The sequence below is a fragment of the Canis lupus genome, chromosome 10 (genome assembly GCF_048164855.1).
Source record: "Canis lupus baileyi chromosome 10, mCanLup2.hap1, whole genome shotgun sequence".
Taxonomy (NCBI): Eukaryota; Metazoa; Chordata; class Mammalia; order Carnivora; family Canidae; genus Canis; species Canis lupus.
In genome coordinates, this window is record NC_132847.1 from 39816495 (window position 1) to 39839229 (window position 22735).

General features: G+C 39.0%; 1 protein-coding gene across 4 annotated transcripts in view; it reads left to right on the plus strand.

Annotated features, from left to right (window-relative positions):
* The window catches only part of ADAMTSL1 (ADAMTS like 1), an 872407-nt gene that overhangs the window by 598283 nt on the left and 251389 nt on the right, over positions 1–22735 (plus strand). For all 4 annotated transcript variants that reach the window (XM_072841474.1, XM_072841475.1, XM_072841477.1 and 1 more), the window contains one exon: positions 19741–19867. In XM_072841474.1, coding sequence (XP_072697575.1) covers positions 19741–19867 — 127 coding nt within the window. The remainder of the gene's footprint in view (positions 1–19740; positions 19868–22735) is intronic.

Sequence of the window (22735 nt, forward strand, 5' to 3'; positions counted from 1 at the left end):
GCACTATACTGTACTACCCTATTACTATACTACATTTCCCTGTAACTATATATTACACTACATTACACCTCACTATACTACACTACACTGCACTATACTACACTACGCTAAACAGTACCATATTACCCTATAGGATACCATATTATATTATACTATCCTATACCAAACAATGTGGGATGGTAGGGTCCATATAAAGCTTGCTCAGTGGAAGAACAGGAAGTACAAACACATGGAGTTTTGTCCATGTCCACATAGAAGAAGACCAATAGAACCAGCTGGTATTACAGAAATGACACCACTACAAAGTTGTGTTCTCAACAACTACAAGCAAACATCAGAGCATATGTTTACTTATGTACATATATTTATTTACCCAGTTCATCTCTGTATTAAGTATTTGTGCCTGTCCTTTTCTACCTCGTGTGTGTGTGTGTGTGTGTGTGTGTGTGTCTGTGGTAAAATATACATAGCATAAAATTTAGTGCTTCAATCATTTTTAGGTCTACAGTTCAAGTTCATTGACATTAAGTATGTACACATTGCTGTGTAACCATCATCGCCATCCATCCCCTGAATGTTTTTATCTTCTCCAGCTGAAACTCCATACCCATTAAATAGTGATTCTCCATTCCCCCTCCTCTCAGTCTCTGAGAACTATCTTTCCACTTTCTGTCTCTATGAATTTGATTATTCTGGGTCTCTCATGTAACAGAAATTATATGATACTTGTAATATTGGTCTCTTAGTTCACTTAGCATCAAGTCTTCAGGGTTCATCCCTATTGTATTATGGGTCAGCTATTCCTTACTTTTTTTTAAAGATTTTATTTAGTTATTCATGAGAGACACAGAGAGAGAGGCAGAGACACAGGCAGAGGGAGAAGCAGGCTCCATGTAGGGAGCCCGATGTGGGACTCGATCCTGGGACTCCGGGATCATGCCCTGGGCCGAAGACAGACGCTCAACTACTGAGCCACCCAGGCGTCCCTATTTCTTACTTTTTATAGCTTGAATAATGTTCCATTGTATGAACTGTTGAAAAAAGATAAACTGAGGCATATTAAAAATATTGCATTTATTTGGGCATTATTGATTAGAATCAAACGGTAGCACATTGGACATGAGGGGGAGCACTCACCGACAGGAACCAGGGAAGAAACTTACTTAAAGAAAGTATAGAAGCAAAGACAGGAAATTATTTGATTGGCTATAAAAAAAGAAAGTACAGAAGCAAAGACAGGAAATTATTTGATTGGCTATAACTTAAAGCCTCTTTGGCTCTTAGTGATTGATTATCCTTATTATTGATTTTGTAACCTTGAGGCATGTATAGGCTTAGATTTGGGTTTCCTGATGTAGGCTCCCATGGCATTAGAGCCCCATCAGTCTAATGGCCTCCTCGTTTAATTAATTCAACCATGTATACCACTTCTGTTTATCCATGCATCTGCTGATGGTCACTTGGATGGAAATGAAGCTGCTACAAACACATGCCTACAAATATCTATTCGAGTCCTAGCTTTCAGTTCTTGTAGGTGTATTTATATCGAGAACTGGAACTGCTGGATCATGTGGTGATTCTGTGTGCCATTTATTGGGGAATCTCCATACTGCTTTCCACAGCAGCTGTACCACTTTTCATTCTCATCAGCTCTGCCTACTTCCCTCTCACCCAGCTTCTAGCTTATAAAGCTCTCTAAAGCATGGCTGTGACTTTTCAGCTGTTAACCTTCCAACAGCTAGGACAATACAGTACCATAAAGGGTGTGGAGTAAAGGACTTGCTCATTGTGATGGAGATCGTGGCGCTGAAACTTCTTCAGCTTCTCTAGGCAATTTACAAAGGTTTGGGCATGGAATTCCCGGAGCCTGTGTTCTTCCCCTACCTTTTCTCCCTTTGCAGCTTACAAGCTCAGAAAATCACCATGAAAATGGTGAGATGCTGTTTGCAGGAAAGAAAGAGAAGTAGAGCTGTGCCTCTTTGCATACCAATGAGGTGTTTCAGAGAGCTCCCGCCTGCTGTGTATGCAGGTGTTGATTTATGATTGTGTGTACATGTTTGGCAGGCTGAATCCACGTCTGCAATTTAAATGACCACTTAAAAAATGGAGCCTTTTCTTGCAATCTAATTAGACCCAATGACTAGCATTGTAGTTGAGGAAGCAGTTACGTCTAAAGGGAAGTTCTGATCCCATTGCAAGAGAAGGGGGACTTGTGGAACCATCAGATAAGCACTAAGTCCAGGAATGTCACCTGGACCATATACACACTTGAAAGCAATGCATGGTTCCATTCAGTAGGGGATCCTGCCCTCATTTTAGGAAATTTTTACAGAAATGGGATAGACAGCTTTTGATTCAGGCCCAGAGACAGAACTGCTCTTTCAGAAGCAGAAGGAGGATGCTGGCTTCTCACCTAACTAATGCCTCCCATGGTCCTCATTTTGTACTTGTGCTTCCCCTGCGACAGGAATCCTGAACATTTCTGGAGCTAAAGCTGCCAACGTTCCCATTTTTTGGAATTACATGAGGTTGTCAAATAAAAACTAATATGAAAATACTCTGTTCACATGCTTCTCAAATGTTTTTATTTTGCCTTTGACAGAGAGGGTCGGGGCTGCATGCAAAGTGTTTTGATATCAGAACGCATCCTTTTTGCCTCATGGGTTGGCCTTTGACCCAGGCTGGGTGGAAGAAGCAGAGGCAGTTACCATTTGTGTGAACTGGGTGTTCAAGCCAGTGTGCCTCAGAATTGCCTGTGTGTCATCTGGGCTTTCTTCTTCCTGACACTGCATGGTACAAATCCAAAGTTCACCTGGAGGTCATACTCACTGGTCACTGGCAGGGCTTGTGAGGTCTCTGCTGGGTTAGGCCGCCCAGCTGTGAGCTGTGTTTTGGGCTGAGTTCAGTTTCTTTCCATACTCTCCCTCCTCGCTGCCCACCTTCCCCCTTCCCCTTTGTCTTGCCAACTGCTACTGGAGACTTTTTTACCCTCTGTTTAAGGTAATAACCAACTTAGTGCCAAAGCCAAGCTACAAGCAAGTATTGAAAATAAATTTGCAGGGGGGTTTATTTTCATACTGTTGGAAAAAGTCTTGGAATCTTTTTTTGGAATTATTGGTCTCCCTAGAGACTGCCCTTGGGAAGCATCTTCCCTTTTTGAATGCCCTAATAAGCTGGGGCTAAGAAATAAACTGAGTGAATATTGATAACATGGTAGGCTAGGTTTTAAAACAGAGTGGTACAAACTTTTGCTGAAAAACTAGGTCTTAAAATAGTGTATTCTCATGGAAGCTGCTGCCACATACACATGGTACCTCCCTACCCCTCTGAATATATACACTGTTGACTTAAAACATCCTCTGGTGCATTAGGTGACCCAGTGTGATAGGAATAATGTCCTAAAAAGAGGTTGGAGGGGCACCTGGGTGACTCAGTGGTTGAGCGCCTATCTTTGGCTCAGTTTGTGACTGGGGTCCTGGGATCAAGTCCTGCAGAGCCTGCTTCTCCCTCTGCCTGTGTCTCTCCCTCTTTCTTTTTCTGTGTCTCATGAAAAAATGAATAAAATCTTAAAAAAAAAAAAAAAGTTGGCACCCCAAGTCTGCCATCTTCTAGAAATGTCACAAAGAAAGTTGCCCAGATTTGTCATCTGTGCAGTCAGTTTGTGTAAAGATTCGTGAACACAGCAAAATACCTGACAGTACCTGGCCCATAGTAGACACTTCCTGGGAATTGTGATTCTTTCCCTCTTCACTAGTTATTTATTATTGTCTCTTCTTGACATCAAATTTGATAAGTGAAAAGTGCCCTTTGCCACAGTCTACAATTTCTTACTATAATTTTCCACTCTTCAGAGTAAGGGTAGCTAACAGTATTTATTTTCTATCTTCCTGTCAACTCTGATGCAACTGCCATTCACTAGTTACAAAATGTAAGGCTTCATGGACTTTAGCTAGCTAAGGCAAGCTAGCAAGGGAAATCCATGTGTCCATGGTCTTGACACCTTCCTTAGAAAGAATTTTAAAAATCGAGGTTATAGATCATCTGAGAACTTGATGCCCACATGTTCTGAACAGCCCTGTATTCTTAAAAATTACCATGCTGATATTAGCAGCTGTTTTTGTCTACTCTTTGATAAATATCCAGTAAGTGATTCCTTGTGACATGCCTGCACCTACAGAAAAATAGTTTAACTTTAATAAAAGTGGAATTTTAATGCAGAAAATGGAACGAGGTCAAAACCATGGAAAGGATCCATTTGACATGATAGGACTTGAAAAACTTAAAAATCAGTGGTTAAATTATGTTTTTTCTAGAAAATGTGGTATTTGATAGACTCAGCCTTACAGAATTTAGGGACTTTTCATTTTAGATTCACATAGATAAATTGATAAAGACACATTGCATATTTTAAAAATACAAACCAATTTTCCAAAATTTATGTGACTTCTACATAATACACGCAGAAGAAACATTATTTTGTTTAGTATAGCCAAATTGTGATTGTTGCATGAGTCATGAAAATTTCTGTTCTTCTTTACCCATGGTGTACCAGGAAGCAATAAGATGAGGACTCTGAAACAGGCAATTGGCTATATTTATAGAAGTTAGGAGGTAAGCACATAGATAAGCTTTCTGTGCTATTTTTCAGGTAGTTTTAGAATACTGGCTAAAAACCAATTATAATCATTATAAAAACTTGAAATTTTTTAAAAGATTTTATTTATTATTCATTCATTCATTCATTCATTCATTCATGAGAGACACACAGAGAAAGGCAGAGACATGGGCAGAGGGAGAAGAAGGCTCCCTGAAAGGAGGAGCCTGCTGTGAGACTTGATTCCAGGACCCCAAGATCATGACCTGAGCTGCAGGCAGATGCTCAACCAGTGAGCCACCCAGGTACCCAAAAACTTGAATTTTAAAATACTTCTAAATTTAAGTGGGAATTTAAGTTTATTCTCAAATTAGACATATACTGAGTATTGAATTCTGGCAAATTTGATATACATAGTTTCAGCTGATTTTAAACTAGAACTATTACAGGAAAGAATAAGAGTTCATTTTTATGAGTGCGAGTGGGTGGCTAGTGGAATTTTCTTAATGGGAAAAAATGTCTGCAGTCATTTCTTTTTTATCTCAGGGCCTTTGAGTGAACTTGTTTTTGTCCAAAATGAAAGAAGGGACAGTTTATTTTTGCCACAGTCCATACTGTAGTGATTCAGCAAAATGCAACTGATTGTCATGAATGCACAAGCCTAGATAGAGTTTGAAAGGGTGGCCAAGGGCAAAACCATTAGCCTTTTTTCCCACCCAATTCAGTCACCACACCCAGCAGCTAACCTTCCATTAGACTCAGGAAACTTGGGGCCCATTAAAAATCAGCAAGTCCATGCTGCTCTTAGGTCTTCATGACTGCTATTTTATTGGTCTATTGCTAATTCTGATGAAGAAACACTTCAAATTCCCAGTTTCAAGTGGGCTACTTTTCCTTTAAAAGATTTTTTTAACTGATTTGTTTTGGCTTGCACATTCATATTCCAGGTTTGTTCCCCATTAAAACAGATTTTGAGTATTTCTTATAACAATTGGATTTGCTGAGTACTCATTTTCTTTCATTATATTCAGCTGTTACAGTAACATATGGGTGCAGGCTCCCATGGAGAAAACAGGACCCCCAACTCTTGTTCCAGCCCCTGAAAAAAATATTTTCCCCAGATTTCAGGTTTTAGAAGATGAAACTTGAGAAATCTCCTTTGTGTTGAATGCATTTAGTGATTGTCCCTCCCTTATCCATATTTGAAAGTGGCCCCAAATAAACCAGATTAGTGGTGAAGAAGTAGAGAGCTAAGAAAGGATATTTCAAGAATCCTAAGATTACTTGTTCCAACTTTATGAAGAAAGTCCATGGTATTTTGATAGGGATTGCATCGAACGTGTAAATTGCCCTGGGTAGCACACATTTTCACAGTAAGAATCTGAAGCATTCTCCTCTCATTTGAGTGGGCTGTAGAGGACATGGCTTGCTACTCCACAGCAATTCCAGAGAGACTTTTCACATTTCTATCAGAATCCTTAAGAAGTCCCAATTCTCATCTCCCAAGCTCGCTGCTATTTCATTGGCTACTTTCACAAGGTAGAGGGAAGTTAAAAAAAAAAATTCATCTGGTCTGCCCTTTAAAGGCAAGTCTATTTCTTCCACAGGATTGGGGTTGTTATCTTACTTTATATTTGCTTTTCTCAAAGCCAGAGGAACTAAAATGGACCTGAGCTTTTACAACCTTGACCCTATACCTAGAGCTGTGAGACAACCAGTCTACAGGTGCTCAGATCACAAAGGTACCCTTTACAACTTCAGACACATTTTCACATAGGGAAGCAAATACCTCCCATGTGCACAATGACCACATATCCACCCCCCCCAAAGTAATTAGCACATGTGGCCCAATAACTATGAGGACTACAAAATACAAGATTTGAGAATAGAATTGTCCCAGAAATTCCAGAATATATAGTTAGAGTTGTTCCATGGCAGACTGGCTAGTAATCTCTTTATATAAGTATGAAATCTTTACAACAAGTATATAAAGTAGATCTGATTATCCTCTTATAAGTCAAGAGAGAACTGAATCTCATATTGAGAGTGTATGATATATTCAAGCAAAGGTAATAAATCATCACATCCAAATTGAGTCGTTTGATTCCCCCTATGATGATACCATGCTGCCTCTCTCATGACTTGGAGGTACACAACATGTGGATTCTTGATATAAGTAATGATGTTCCATGGTAAGAAATGGTGAAGGGTGGTGAAAGTCTGGATAAAAGGCTGAGATGAGGCACTGTGGTACCGTTGGTCTTAAGTATAAAATTTCTAGAGAGGGAACAAATACTCTTAACAATTATAAAACTTGGGGATCCCTGGGTGGTGCAGCGGTTTAGCGCCTGCCTTTGGCCCAGGGAGTGATCCTGGAGACCCGGGATCGAATCCCACGTCGGGCTCCCGGTGCATGGAGCCTGCATCTCCCTCTGCCTGTGTCTCTGCCTCTCTTTCTCTCTGTATCTCTCATGAATAAATAAATAAAATCTTTAAAAAAAAAATTATAAAACTTGTGATAGAACTGAGGATCATGTTATGGCCCTATTTGTTCCATGAGAGAGTAAAACAATCATCTTTTTTTTTTTTTTTTTTCAGTAAAAGAAGTTTACTATCCCATCCAAATATTTTCTGATATGACTTGTTCCTCTGGGAATAATCTTAGATTAACAGCCTTTAGTTTCTCAAGCTGATCTGAAAATTTTCTGCCTTGTGCAAGTATTACAGCCATATGGGACAGAATGTGGAGGTATTTAACAGATGATGTTTTTATATAAACTCTGTTTTGATCAACTTTATCAGGCTTTATTTTAGGACAGAAATGGCAATGGAGAACCCAGGAAAAGAAAAGGAAATAAATATATAAGCTGAGAACATTTTTTACTGACTTTGAATCAGAATACTAATAGTATCATTCAGAAGCTTCAAATTAGTATAAAGTAATACAGTTTGGGAAGTAACCAGGAATTGATATGAGGACCAAGGAATGGTGGAAGCTTTTCTGGCTGGGGATCTGAGTTGCTTGGAAAGTGACAGTGGGAAGGGACCTATTTTGGGAGAAATATATGTCCCTCTTTACCTTTTCCATCATGTCTGTTCTTAACACACGCTTAGAAACAGCATACTACTGCTCTGGGAATATTGACTTCAGATAAAATATCCAAACATGTAAATGAGAACTTTATTGCATGCAGAATTTTGCTAAATTATGGTCACATCTGAAATGTTGAACTCTTTAGATGTAAAATTTCACAGAGTTTTCCAGAAATATGTGTATGAGTAAGTTCTAATCATCATAGCAGAATGGTTACTTTGTGGCGACTTACTGAACAGACACATTCCAGTAAGATCCACATTTGTACCAGGGCAGAAGACCAGCTGCTATCTTTTTTTCTCAACAAAGAACTCTTGTGTTTGAACAAAAACTATGTATTGTATGCCCAGCAGCAGAAGGGAGTCTGAGCAGTGATGTCAAAGTATACCATGATGTCACCACAATTCACAAAGAATTACAGTTAATGCCATGTGAAGTGAGGCCAAATTCAACACTTTCCCTCTTGGGTACTCCACAGGCTAAGAGACAGAAGCAAGGCCGGAGGTCACGCCTTTGTATAATTTTGTTTCACATTCTCCAGACACCCTAATTTTGGAAGCAGTGAAGAGAAGAAGACAGCCTGTTAAAGAAAAGTCCGCTAACCATGTGCTGAGAATGAATTTTAGTCTATGTATGCACAAATGTCTGTACTAGGATAATTCCTAGAATTTCTGCTGAGGACTACAAGACAAACAAATTTAACTAAAAATGATATGCAAGAAAAAAATCCAGATGTTTTTAGTAATAAATTTACACAAGCATTTGGCCCAGACCCTGAAATAAATAAGAAAGAAGCAAAATAAATTAGATAGGAGCACCCAAGAAATTTAATAAATGTAGGAAATAAGACTTAGCCATTCTCTTTTTCCCTTTCAGGGTGTGTTTATCCAGCAATTAAGTAGATTAAATTCTTGATCTCAAGAAAGGCAGTGCTGGAAAACTCTTAAAAATATTTGCAACCTAATAAATTCACCATTCGTTCTATCAGCTGTCTCAGACTTCTAACATTGACATGTTCTTTTTCTTCCATTTACTTAATAATATGAAGAGATAAACACCAGTGGTGATTGCCAACATCTCTAGAACTACAGAATAAGCAAGCTGATAAGGAGCACAGGAAAATACCTATAGCTCAAATAGTGAAAGAAAGAAAGAAAGAAAGAAAGAAAGAAAGAAAGAAAGAAAGAAAGAAAGAAAGAAAGAAAGAAAGAGAGAGAGAGAAAGAGAGAAAGAGAGAGAGAGAGAGAGAGACGAAAGAAAGAAAGAAAGAAAGAAAGAAAGAAAGAAAGAAAGAAAGAAAGAAAGAAAGAAAGAAATAGGACCCTTAAAAAACAGCACCTGGTCACATCTAATTGCAGTAAGTCTTCCTTTAGACTTTAACCATAGAGATGGTTGAAGTCCCTACCCTTTGATGAGGGTGATGGGTTGGTTGGAGGTAGGGAAGGACTATGGTTCTAATCCAGCCAGATGACCAGCCAAAGGGCTAGAACCCACACAGAGTAATGGGAAGAGTCAGGCCTAAGACTATCCAAGCTAAAGTCTCTTAAGAAGAACCAAAAAGTCAGGTGCTCAGGAGATCAAGTATGAAGGGGGCTTCTAGGTTAGAGTTGGTGTCAGAGCTGTGGTATAGAGCCTAGAACACTGTGCCTGGTGGAAAAGAAATAAGAGGGAGACTCACACTCACAAATAAGAAACATTTATACCCCAAGGCATTTTGGGGGTGGATAGTTTGAATTTTTTAATAGTGGATAAAAGACTAGAGACATACCAGGCAAAGTAAGAAATGGAAATTAAAGTGGAGATTACAGTGCTATATAATGATGCATCCATAAAGATCTTTTTCATTTTGACAGAGAGCTCTCTTTTGGTCTTTGGAATTAGTGGTAGAGAGTTTAAGTGGTGGAAGCAATTTTTACGTTCTAGAGGGGATAAGGAGGAAGCTTCTTTGAAACCATAATATATCCTCCTCCCCCGTGGCTTTGCCTATATACAGAATTCATTCATTCATTCATTCAACAAATCAACAAATGTTTATTAATTGTTATATTATTGGACAATAGGACCTTGTGTTATATTCTGGTAGGAAATAGAAAATAAACAATAAACTTAATAAGTAAATTATATTATAAAAAGAGTGCCATAGGATTAAGAACTTGGGTCTGGGATGCAGCTTTAGATGGTCTGGTCAAAGTAGGGCTTATTGAGAAGATGAATGTTTCCAGCAACAGCTTAAGGGAGGCTTTAGAGGTGTCTACAAAAGAATGTTCCAGTCAGAGGCAATAACCAGTGCTGTCCTAAGACAAGAAAGTGCTTACTACGTTTGAAGAACAACGAAGCACTCTGGATAATGATCCAGAGGGAGATGAAGTCATAGAGGTAACTCAGATAATACAGGAGCTTGTGGGCCATTGTAAGGACTCTGGTGATTCCAAGAGGAAATTGAATCATCCCACCAGTGACTGGTAAACCTAGAGAAGAGACTGTCATGTACTGGGAAGATCCTTCAGAAAATCTTTGCCTGGAAGAAGAGAATTAATGCCTTCATGTAATTTTTTTTCTGCATTGTGGTATATTAGAGCATAAGAGTGCTACACCTCATCCATTTGGCCTAATAATCTGTGGGTATTTACCAGTATTTCCCTGTGGCATGTGTGTGGCTGTTGAAAAAAAGCACTAATTTTTTTTAACCAATTCAATTGCTCTCCCCCAAAAAGAAATCCTGCCCCTTGAAAGTATATTTTCAAAGCTACTGAATGCAAAGACACTACTTTTTTCTTGGTGTTCAATCTTAGTACTTAGGGCTGTAGGCTGATGTTGCTTTTGGCAACAAGCTGTGGCTGCCAGAGACGTGTTCATCCTCATTCTTCCTGTCTGTTCATTGCCCTTCTAACCCCCAAGAGGAACACAATACATCATGGAATAGAGGAATCACTCATTGATGACATAGTGTTACTCAGCTTGGATTTCAACTCTGGCAACACAAATTCCCAATAATGTGATCTTGGACAAGTTGTTGAACCTTTCTGAGTCTCAGTTTTATTTTCATTAAATAGTTTCGTCTATTTTGTAAAATAGCCATAGTTAACCAGGGATAGCATGAGGATAATATCAGGGATATTAGGAGAATTGAATAATGTTAACTAGTTTACTGTGGTGATCATTTTGAAATATATATAAATATTGAAACATTACATTTTATACCTGAAACTAAAGTTTGTGTATCAATTATATCTCAATAAAAAAAGGAATTAAGTGACAAGATGTATATAGCAAGGGTTTGGCAAATACTAGTTTACTCTCTTCTCTAGGTGGCTTTCCCCTCTTTCTCTACCTCCGTATCACTATGACCTTCAGTCTTAGAGACCTCACTCCTTTTCTGGTTTCACCTATTTTGAGGAAATTATCTGATTAAACCCATTCACCCTAGATTGGGACCATGCCTATTTATGTGTATTCCCCACAGCACCATAAGAGCCACATAATGCCTTATGCTCAGTTGGTTTGGTTTAATTTAAGTATAATCAACAACTTAATGTGTTACTCTTCCCAAGGGTATTTGAACAACAAACAAAGGAGTAAACCAATGGTTCTCAACTTTGTAACACAAAGGTGTTCTTTATTATTTTTTTCCTATGGGCCTTGTGTTTTGGAAGTTTCCATCTACTCAAAACACTACATGTATTAAATAATAATTTGTTTTCCTATTTTATGACTTAAAGACCTGAGTATAAGTGAAAAATAAATGCAATAAAGATCAGGATTCAGCTTATTTGTATAATGAGATGGCTGGGGTTTGGGGGACCTTATGTGGTTTTATTGCAGGTAAATATATTTCCATTAGGCTTTGAAAATGCTAAACATAGCTCATGGACCACTATTAGCACCTTTGTGAATGGCCAGGGATTTTGTTTTCTCATACTGAAAAAGTGTGAAGCACAGTATAGATGGGAGGTGTACCTTTTCACGTACTCCCTTTATGTGTTTTCAAGTCACATAGCACAGATGAAGCCACCTATTCATCCCTGTGCCTAAGTCCTGCTCTAGTGGCAGTGATCTTGATAAGAATAGTCAAGCTTGTTATCAGCATTCACCTTTGCCATAATAAATATCATATAGTTTGTCTTTCCATGGTTCAAAGACATCCTACTTTAACCTGTAGTAGGGAATCCCAAGTTGGAATTTTGGTTTTGTTAGTTACTACCTGTGTTACCATGGAGGAAGCTGTTTGTTTTCTATGAACCTGAGTGTTATAATTTGTACTTGAAATCATTCATATCTTAAGAGAATGTTAATTTTTTCCCAAGCCATACAGTATTCAGCTTTATTAAAGATACTTTTCATAAGCATGGTATTATGGACACTGGCAAGCAATCGTTACCAATATACAACAACTTTCTAACTCCCTTCTTCATTGGACTACCAAAATCAGAACAGCACTACAAAACCCAATGAAGTCTTCATTTGGTACTCTGAACAAGGAAAGTTTAGTCAGGGTTGACATTTCATAATTAGCATATTGTTTAACAACTTTTCATAAGCTAACCCTGACTTTCAGGAAATAAAATGAAAATGGCAAAATTATCTATCTGAATTGTTAAGCTAAAAAAGGAATTCTTTTGAGGGATGCCGTCTCAATGGTGACACTTTAAAGTCTAGATTGCCTGACATACTGAGAACCACTTCTTGGGGTCAGGGTCCAATAGGTCTCTAGATTTAAGGGAGTCAAGGCTATGATGAAGGCAGAGAGGGAGAAGAGGACATAAAAATGAATTTTAGCTTTTCCATACCACAAGGTATCTGTGCCAAGGTGGCTAATATGTGTCAACCTCAGGGAATCCCTCCTCCTGGGAACCATGAGGAAGTTCCTCAAAACTAGAAGGGAAAAGTATTTTCCCTGTATCAACCTAGCTTCAGAGATACTCTATTAGTGATATTTGCCCTTCCCCCAAAACAACAATTAAATGTTCTATGTGCTAACAACATATTTTTTAAAAAAAAAAGTAAAACAGTTTTACATTTTTATAAAACTTGATAAAAGATCTTATTTCAAACTGTATAGTCACACAGTTACCAAAACTACACACACCTCATGGTGTTGGATCAAGATTCAAAATGATCACCAGAGTAAACTAGTTAACATTATTCAATTCTCCCAATATCCCTGATATTATCCTCATACTATCCCTGTCTCCAGCACCTTCAGCTTTCTGTGCCTGATCAGTTTTGGCATCTCTGTTTTCCACAGAGTTATTCCTATCCTTGCCAGCATCAGCTTTCCTCTTAACCTTTTGGGTACCTTCTCTCCCTTCTTTGCAGGGGTCTTTTTAAGCTTGGGCTCTGGCTTTAGAGGAGCAGGTTTAACAGATAACCTTGCAGATTTCTTTGGCTCATGCTTCACCTTGGCTTCATCTCCTTTAGCATCCCCTTCAGCCTTTCTCTTGGGCATGGTGGCAGTGGCGGTAGGATATAGGACCTGGATGTGGGGATGCAGCCACATGTGGCCTTTTGTCAATCCAGGGGTCAAAAGAGAGATATTTGCATTGCATCACCCAAAAGAAAGCCAGTTCATTTCTCTGACTCCGGAATAATAAAGTGGTGTATAGTCTCCTCCAATGACAGCCATAGTCTATTGAGTTTGGCTTCTAGAGTACAGTATTGTAGAAGATTTGGAGCTACATAAAATCTCAGTGGCAAAGAGTGCTACAGTTGATTAGCAATGTCTGTCATGGGTCCTGGCAGGAAAAATAGCTGCACACGTGCCAAATTTTTGTCAACCCAGCCCTATGTGTTATAAAGTCTATTCGCAGATTAAGTCTGACCGTCACAATGCTCTGTATCTGGATGATTTGTTTTGGCTACTTAAAATTTGCTTTTTTCAAATCCTCTCGGACTATTAGGATCCATCAAAGTTTGTTGAAGAGCCAGTTCTTTGAAAGGTCTTGTATGTATTTGCTCTGTTGTTATTGGGACATTGTTATATGGCATTGTCTTTCAGAAAACTCACAGCAGATATATATCTAGGATTTCAATACTGTGAGTAATTATGGTTCTCCTGAGCCAGTTTGTCATTTATTCATTACATAAATATTTATCAAGTGTCTCCTGCAAGGAACACATTATCCTATACATTTTCTAAAAGATCCAGTAAATGCTGTAACTCTTGGAATTGTTCATGTTTTCCTCTCTTCTAGGAAGCTCATATCCAGATATGTAACCCCCATTTAGCAAATGTGTAGGACTTCATGGTATGCATTCTGTATAATTCTCTCCTTTTTGGCTTTAACTCATCTTTCTTACTTATTTTTCTCCTTACCCCATATTCCCATTTGTGCATATTTTTATTTTATTGTTTTGTATTATATGTATGTGCTATAAATATTTTTGCAAAAAGGTAAAGCATGGGGATCCCTGGGTGGCTCAGCGGTTTTGCCCCTGTCTTCGGCCCAGGGAGTGATCCTGGAGTCCTAGGATCGAGTCCCACCTCAGGCTCCCTGCATGGAGCCTGCTTCTCCCTCTGCCTGTGTCTCTGCCTCTCTCTCTCTCTCTCTCTCTCTGTCTCTCATGAATAAGTAAATAAAATCTTTTTTTTTTTAAAGGTAAAGCATAAGCAAATCAATCAATGTAAACTCTTTTGAAGATAAGGTTGGAGATACACTGTCTTCCCTATTAATGTAAATAGTAAATGAGTTATAATACATGTAAGAGCACATTCTTCCCCATAAAGTTCTATCTGAATTAAATAATTATAAATAAGAGCAGCTGTGATCAGATTTGCAGCATTTAGTTTTCCATATTTGTCTTTCCCCATGCTGAAAATAAAGGGATTTAAAAGTTTCTTACCTCATGGTGTTGGATCAAGAAAAGCTTGACATCACTGGCTCAGTATTTGATGCTAGAAGTTGAGGTCCTTTTGGGAAACCATTTGAAATGTGGCCAGTGTGAACCCATCTAAGCACGTCAGTTTGGGCATGCATTATGTTTATTTACATTCTCCAAATTATTCAGATGATAATCTTTCTTTTTCCTGTGGCTCCTAGTGAAGACATTTTATTATACATATTTCAGTGTCTAGAGAATTTCAGTTTTGCAGTCTGCCTGTTTACCTGCTGTCAGTTCTGTAAAACTAAGGGAGAGACCCCCTATCAGCTCATAGAATAGCCCTGATGCCTAAAACCTGCATGACATGCTTGAAGTCTGCAGTGGTGCTTAAGCAGCAAAAATGTCTTGGAGCTTTGACTTTTTATGTCACCTGAGATAAGTTTTATTTAAAAAAAAAAAAAAGCATCACTGTGAATACAGAGGCGGTTAGACCACTGTATCAGGTTGACACCTAGTAGCAGAATATGAATAAAATACATTAGGCCAAAATACTCAGCTAGTTTTCCACCCTTTGCAAAAAAATTCTATGTAGTTGCCAAAGTTATGAGTGGTCATTATCTCACTTTAATGTTTTGTCCAGAACGGGGTGGGTCTGGGAACTCAGTGACCTGAACATTGCCTCCCATGACATTTCACTAATAATGAGTGTAGGTGCACTTGGGAAATAGTCTTTTAAAAATACTAGCCCTTTACTGTAATTCTTGTTCATGCAGCAGGACAGAAGTTTCAGTTTGACCAGTAGTTGTCATTTATGATATGCCTGTTCCTCTGTGTACACAGATACAAACAAGCACATGTATACACATATATTCACATTTTTGTCTACGTGTGTGTCAATGACTGCAGTCTAAGGCTGCTTACCTGTAACCTACAATGGCTTTGTTAACAAACCATTATGTTTGCTGTGTGTTTCATTGATTCACCAGCATTCACCGTGCTTGTCAAGTGTCACACACTGTGCCAGACAGCAGAAATGGAAAGATTGATGAAATGTGGGCTCTCAAATAGCCCATGATCTGGTATAGAAACAGACATATTAATAGATTAAACTCAATATAAGTTATTTAACTATTTGAATTGGGTGTATACAAAAGAAACGCCAAAGCAATAATGGTTTAAGCACATAAAAGATTACTCTCTCACAAATAAAAAAAGAAGTCAAGATATGATCAGTCTAAGTAAGGTTAAAGAACCAGGCTCTTTCTTTCTCTTCTGCCCTCCTTACTGCAGGGCTTCCATTCTCAGGATTGTCTCTTTTTCAAAACAGCACCTGGAGCCAACAGGAAGGAAGGAGAGTAGCAGGCAGGTGGGGTCATCTAAGTCAGCTTCTTTTAAGTAGTTTTCCCAGAAGTCGCATACAACATTTCCACTTTTATTTCACTAATTATAATTTGATCACAAAGCCAATGAAAAATGTATTCTTTTAACTGGACATGTTGCTACCCCAAATAAAATTGGAGTTCTGTTACTGAGAAAAATAAGATGGATGTTGGGTGGCAACCAGTAATCTCTGGAGTTCTGAACAAATGGCTGAGGAAGCACAGAATAATAAAGCCATTAAATCTGGAATCTAGATAGGCATGTTTGAGGAGGAGACACTTAATTTGGGATTTGAACGATGAATAATAGGAGTTTGCTAACTAAAGAATTGGGGAAAAGCACGTTAGGCAGAAATAGTAGTATGTGCAAAAGCACAGAGATCTGTCATTATAACTGCCAAATAAACCCATTTCTGTATTTCTTTTTTTCTTTGTTATTAATAATAGCTCTCAAAGTAACAGTTTAATTAATCTGTTATTCCAGATCAAAAGATTGAGATAGACTGAGATATGTCAATAAGGATTTTCTTGACATAACTGCAAACAGTTTTCCATTTAGACCAAAATAGGAACATTTTATCTGATGATAAAGTATTCCCATGTTTTAAAAATAATTGAGTTAGAATATTTTGGCATCTTAAAAAGGAATTGATACAAAGGAGCAAAAAAAGTGTATCAGGGAGATGTTTGTCTCTTGAACTCTGAAGTTAAACAAAGCCTAGTTAGAACCCACTTGGTTCATATCCTGAGGTCTATAAACCTACATTGAGGGCACTAAGTTGGTGGTCTGGTCAAGTGAGCCCTAAAGTATGTCACCTTCTATTTAGCTGACCCTAATAGATTGTTACTTTGGATCTGTAAAGCAGGATTGTTCTTTTCTTAAAATGGCTTTGGAGCCATAAGAAGTCTTTAGGATTTAGAGAGATTTTCATGGTAATCTCCTATTTGGCTTCTTTAGAGATATCAGAGACCAGTAAAAAATCTCCAGTGAAAGTTAAATCCTTTGAGAAACTCGAAATTTCTTTAAGGAATAAACCAAGTTATATTTGAGATACCTGAGAGTATAAATATCCATGCCCCTTGCCTATCACCCTTCCATAGTGCTGAGTATCTTGTCAGATTAAATTCATCTCTTTCCAAACCCAAAGAACAACAGATGAGTCATTGATTCTTTGCATACTGCCTAAACTAATATTACCATGTTTTTTTCAAAGGACTTGACCCTGCTAAGCCAAACAGATGGTTTAGCTTCTGACATTTTTTTTGTTTTTGTTTTTTGTCAACTTGGGTTTTGGATTACTTTCTAATTAGCTGGTACCCACACTTGACTAAAATGTGCAGTACACCTCACAGCAACACCTCCCTTTTGTATAGTTAACTCTGGCACCTCGTCCATATCTCAGCTTAAAAGACTCTTCTCTGGCTCTAACTATACCAAATTCTCCATATTTCATGTTCTTAGAGTACCATTTATCTGTACTTTATAGTTTGCATCATGATTATCATTTTACACTTTTTGTGTATGATGATTTGAATAATACATGCCTCCTAGAGGAGACTACTAGACTCTTAGGTCCCATGAGGGTAGGTGCTTATGTGCTTAAACTCACCTTTCGATTTTGCTTCTAGCACGGTGCTTGGCGCATGGCAGATCTTGATCATTGATGGCTAGAGGATTAAATTATTTTTTAATAATTGGTGGTCGTAAATAAGTTACTTCTGCACCCCCATTTCACACTGTGTTCAGAATACAAGTGACTGCAGAATTATTCAACTCGTATGTGGATTCGTCTACAGATTAAATTTTTGAAAATAATTTTATTACAGCTACATAGAAGCACATCAATGAAATTTTAAGCCAGCATGTGTTGGTTCTGCATGGATGAAACTTGGGTGATATTCTAAAGTGACTTCACTGCAACCTGTGAGCATACTGAGGTGAATGGCAGCTTGATCACAATGAGCCCATAAGGACAGACCCAGCCCACCTTTGCTCCCCACTTAAAAGCTGGGTACTATGTTTTCCTGACATCTTTGTATTTCAAAAAAATGTATAGTTGTTGAAGGAGTTACTGCTTTGTCATCGATGTTAAAAATGCTTATATGCCTGTGTATAAAAAATACATATTACCATATTTAAAAATATAGCACATATATAATGCAGTGCTAAATAATTGTAATTTTTAAACCTTGGCCTAAGCATGTATTTGCAATTATTAATTAAAGGTACAAAAAAGGAAAGTCAAGCCTCAAAGAAATGTCAATTAACAATTAGATTTTTGAAAGACACAGTGAATTGTAGGGACTTTTGGGAAAGAAGCCTCTTCAGATGTTACCATAGTTCTCATTTTATTTGTGTCAAAGACAGTAGTTGAAGTTGTTTGCAAGTGGAGTCTTTCGATATTAGATCTAACTACATCTATAGAGGTACAACCCGATGCAGTTTGGATTTGAGTTTTTTTAACTTGAACAGTAGAAAGGAGAGATTAAAGTACAAATAGACTTGGCCCACATACCTGATAAGTGCTTGTGATTGTTGTTAAGCCTGATTTGGACTAAGCATAAATGTTTTATTAGATGTGTTCAGAACTCAGCCATGTTTTATCAAAGTGACCTTGGCAAGACTTAGGGCCTCGGTTTTAAATGGAGTTATCTTACATAATCGTTCTCAGAATTAACAAGGTACTTGTCTTGTGCCTAGCAGGACACAGCCAGGCAAAGAGGGCCTCAGGATTGGTGGTCTCTGCCACCTGCCTCATCGACCCTCCTCCCCCAGCACACACATACAGTAATCTTGCTTCTGTTTGCTCATTCTGTGATTGTTTCTCTTTTCTTAGTTGAAGTGCTAGCTAGAAAAGGAACTATTTTAGGGCAGCCTGGGTGGCCCAGCGTTGAGTGTCTGTCTTCGCCCCAGGGCTTGATCCTGGCATCCCAGGATCGAGTCCCACAACGGGCTCCCTGCCCCATGGGGAACCTGCTTCTCCCTCTGCCTGTGTCTCTGCCTGTCTCTGTGTCTCTCATGAATAAATAAATAAAATCTTAAAAAAAAAAAAGGAGCGATTTTCATTATCATTCAGCAGCATTGGTGGTTCAGTGATAGAATTCTCGCCTGCCATCATCATTCAGCAAATACCTATTGAGGGCTTACAGTTTGCCAAGCACTGTACTAGTTGCCTGGTATATCAGTGGACCTAACATACAAAACCCCTACTCTTACACAGCTTACAGTCTAAGGGAAAATATGGAACATGAAAATAATCCACAAAATTTTTCCTTTCATGAGTGTATTTTTTAATTTTAGTGACACATAATTATTGACAGTGGGAGTGATTTTTTTCCAAGATTTTATTTATTTATTTATTTATTTGACAGAGAGTGTACAAGTGGGGGTGGGGAGGGGAGAGGTGGATAGAGGAAAAGGGAGAAGCAGGCTGCCCACAGAGCAGGGAGCCCAACTCGGGGCTCCATCCCAGGACCTGAGCCAAAAGCAGACGCTTAACCAACCGAGTCCCATAGGAGTTATCTTTTAAATTAAGGCTCCATGATATCAGTAGGTCAGGGTCTTCCTCTCTCCCTTACCTTCTCCCCTGCCTGCCTCCATTCTCTCTCTCTCTCTGTCTCCCTCCCCCACCCTTCTTTCTGTTTATATATTTGAACTGTAAAAACATCTTTGTCTATGCTCTGCTTTTTCTTCCTTAGCTTGATTGAAATTCCAGCTGAATTCATTCCCCTCTACGGGAAGCATGTTTTATGCTTCCTCAAAAATGAAGCGAGGTCATTTAGTGGTGATTGGCCTTGCGATGGATCCCTGCAGTAGGCATCTGGTTGAATCACCCATCTCTCTCTCCTATTAGATTGTCGGCTGCGATCACCAGCTGGGAAGCACCATCAAGGAGGATAACTGTGGAGTCTGCAACGGGGATGGGTCCACCTGCCGGCTGGTCCGAGGGCAATATAAATCCCAGCTCTCTGCAACCAAATGTAAGATGCCACAAGAGATGGGGCCATCTTCGGGTTTGTTGGCTAATTAATCTCTCCTGGTTTAGTGCTGGCTCCCCTCAGCAGCTGGGAATGAGGCCACCACCAAAATGAAGATGAATCTGAACATACTATAGAAAGCTTCATGTTCCTGCTTTGTGTATTACTTTAGGTAGAACAAGTCAGGTAACCCATTGCAACCCTTTCTTTTGTCATGCAGCAGGAGTGAACTACACGCGGATCAAAACACACTCTATTTACAAACATAGACATGCAGTTTGCTGCCCAACATGAGGACAGACTGAGTCCAAGCCTCTGCCTGATTCAGTCTGATGTGCCTGATGGGATTTAGCAGGGAGAGTATGTAAATCTAAACAAATTCACTTCTACCACCATGAAATCATGCTGTCTTCATTTACAGAGTGATCTTTGATTGGTGCTGAACACAGGTTCTTTCAGAATTAATATTGGACGGTGATTTTTTTTTAAATTTTTATTTATTTATGATAGTCACACAGAGAGAGAGAGAGAGAGAGAGAGGCAGAGACACAGGCAGAGGGAGAAGCAGGCTCCATGCACCGGGAGCCCGACGTGGGATTCGATCCCGGGTCTCCAGGATCGCGCCCTGGGCCAAAGGCAGGCGCTAAACCACTGCGACACCCAGGGATCTCCTGGACAGTGATTATATGAAGCCATTTATTAACTTAGGTCTTACTCTGTATACTAGCACAATAAATATATGCTTCCTCTGTAATATGTGCTGGGAAATTTGCATGATCATATCATTTTATCCTTATAACAATCTTATTGCAAAGCATTGTTTATCCTTATGTTATGAATAAGATAACTGAAGCTTAGTCAGATTATGTGACTTGCTCATAGTCACACAACTATAAGATAGTAGAGTCAAGATTCAAGCCCAGAGTCCAATTCCAGAGCCTAAGCACTTACTCATTTCTCTGGCCTGTCCCACAACCCTGCTGATTATTTTCACGGTGGGACACTTTAAAGCAATTAGATGGATTAAGACAAGTTACTTCAGATTTCTGCCCAGCTGGGTCTTGCTTGGGTAGATTGCACATGTTCTGGTGATACCTAAGATAACCACGCAGTCACACAGCGATCCAGATCATTTTACAAAACACTATCCTTTGTGACAATCACTGCTCTGGGTGCTGCATCAGAAAAAAAAAAAAATCGAAATAAGGCAACTCTTGTACTCAAAGACATACATTTTTAGAATAATTTGACCTTGCTTGGCATACTGTCTCCAGATTTTGCCCCTACCCAGAATCCTTAATAGATTTGACTGAATGTCTTTGCACATGGTTCCCCTAGCTTGGGAACTGAGAATAATATCTTTTACTGAATGTGGCTTTGTTCTCCCTCTTTGTTGACTAGCTGGAAAAAAACAATTGACATTTGGCAGAGTCTGTGGCTTTAAATGGGCTTGTAGGTCAAGAAGAAAGGCAGTATACACTAAAGAAACATTCCCAGAAGTTAGGAAAAGGCAGTTTGTTCAAAGGCAGTTTGTCCAAAGCCAGTTCTTGGGAAGAAGAGGTAGTAGCAAGAAAGACTAGGGACTTTTAAACACAAGAAACATTGGAGGTACCAGCTTTAGTGAACTCTACATTCTAACACCCCTGCTGGCAGTGAAAAATGTGAATTAGGGGGTGGGGGAAAGTCTGGCAGAGAGAATGAAGGATGAGGTAAGTTAGACATTGATATAGTACATTCAGGTGAGATTTTTTTTTCTTTCATGTGTTGGTAGCTTCTTCTATAAGATGAAAAATTTAAAAATTTGGAAGATGAAAAATAGAGGATAGAGGCACAATTGTTTTGTAAATTTCTGAAGTCACAGTAAGATATTTGGGGAGGAAGTTACATTTAAAAAGACACTTTTGTAGAACACTAAGAAATCCTGGAAGAGCTAAAATCTGGCTAATTATTATTATTTTTTAAAGATTTTATTTATTTATTCATGAGAGATACAGAGAGAGAGGCAGAGACATTGGCAAAAGGAGAAGCAGGCTCCCCACAAGGAGCCTGATGCAGGACTCGATCCCGGATCCCAGGATTAGAACCTGAGCCGAAGGCATCGGATGCTCAACCACTGAGCCACCCAGGTGTCCCAAATCTTGCTAATTATTTGTCATGTAATTGATCAATGCTCATTATCTAGGAATCTAGGAATTTCTGCTAGGCACAGAAAAAGGAGATGACTGCTTTTGTGTAGCAACTGCTATATAGCAGGCTTAGGGATAGGGAATCCTCCCTCCTTTCGCACTCATGCCCTCTGCCTGAACAGTCTGCCTGGATAAATATTCCTCTTACCCTCCTGTTAGGGAGTCATCAGGGACCCTGGGGCTTGACTCCCTGGAACAATGTGGAGAAGCTCTGAAAGAACAAACTGAAGCAAATTAAGAGCCATAAGTCATCCCCAGATCTGCAAATAGATATTTCAATGAAAAGTGCTCTATTCAAGACAGAGAATAGGTTAATTATATCATACACAACCTGATGATTATCCATAATGACAAAATGCAATTGATTCATTTACCTTAGCACTGATGATGCCTCATGACAAAATGATTTATATCAACAAAGCCCAACATATGCATGCACCTCACCACAATCTATAGCAGATGCTGAACAAACTGCCTCGTTTATGTTTTCTCCACCCCAGAAGAACCTTCCACCCTATATTTACAGACTGCGGGGTGACCCACAGGCAGGGAAGATTAGACTGCTCTGCGGGGCCCAGTGTGCTGGCCAGGTGAGCAGTTCTCCACCCGTGAAGGCCTGGAGGAGTGGTGCCAGGTCTCTCTCCTGCGCTCTGCCAAAAGGCACTGCAAGCCAGCCACATGCTCT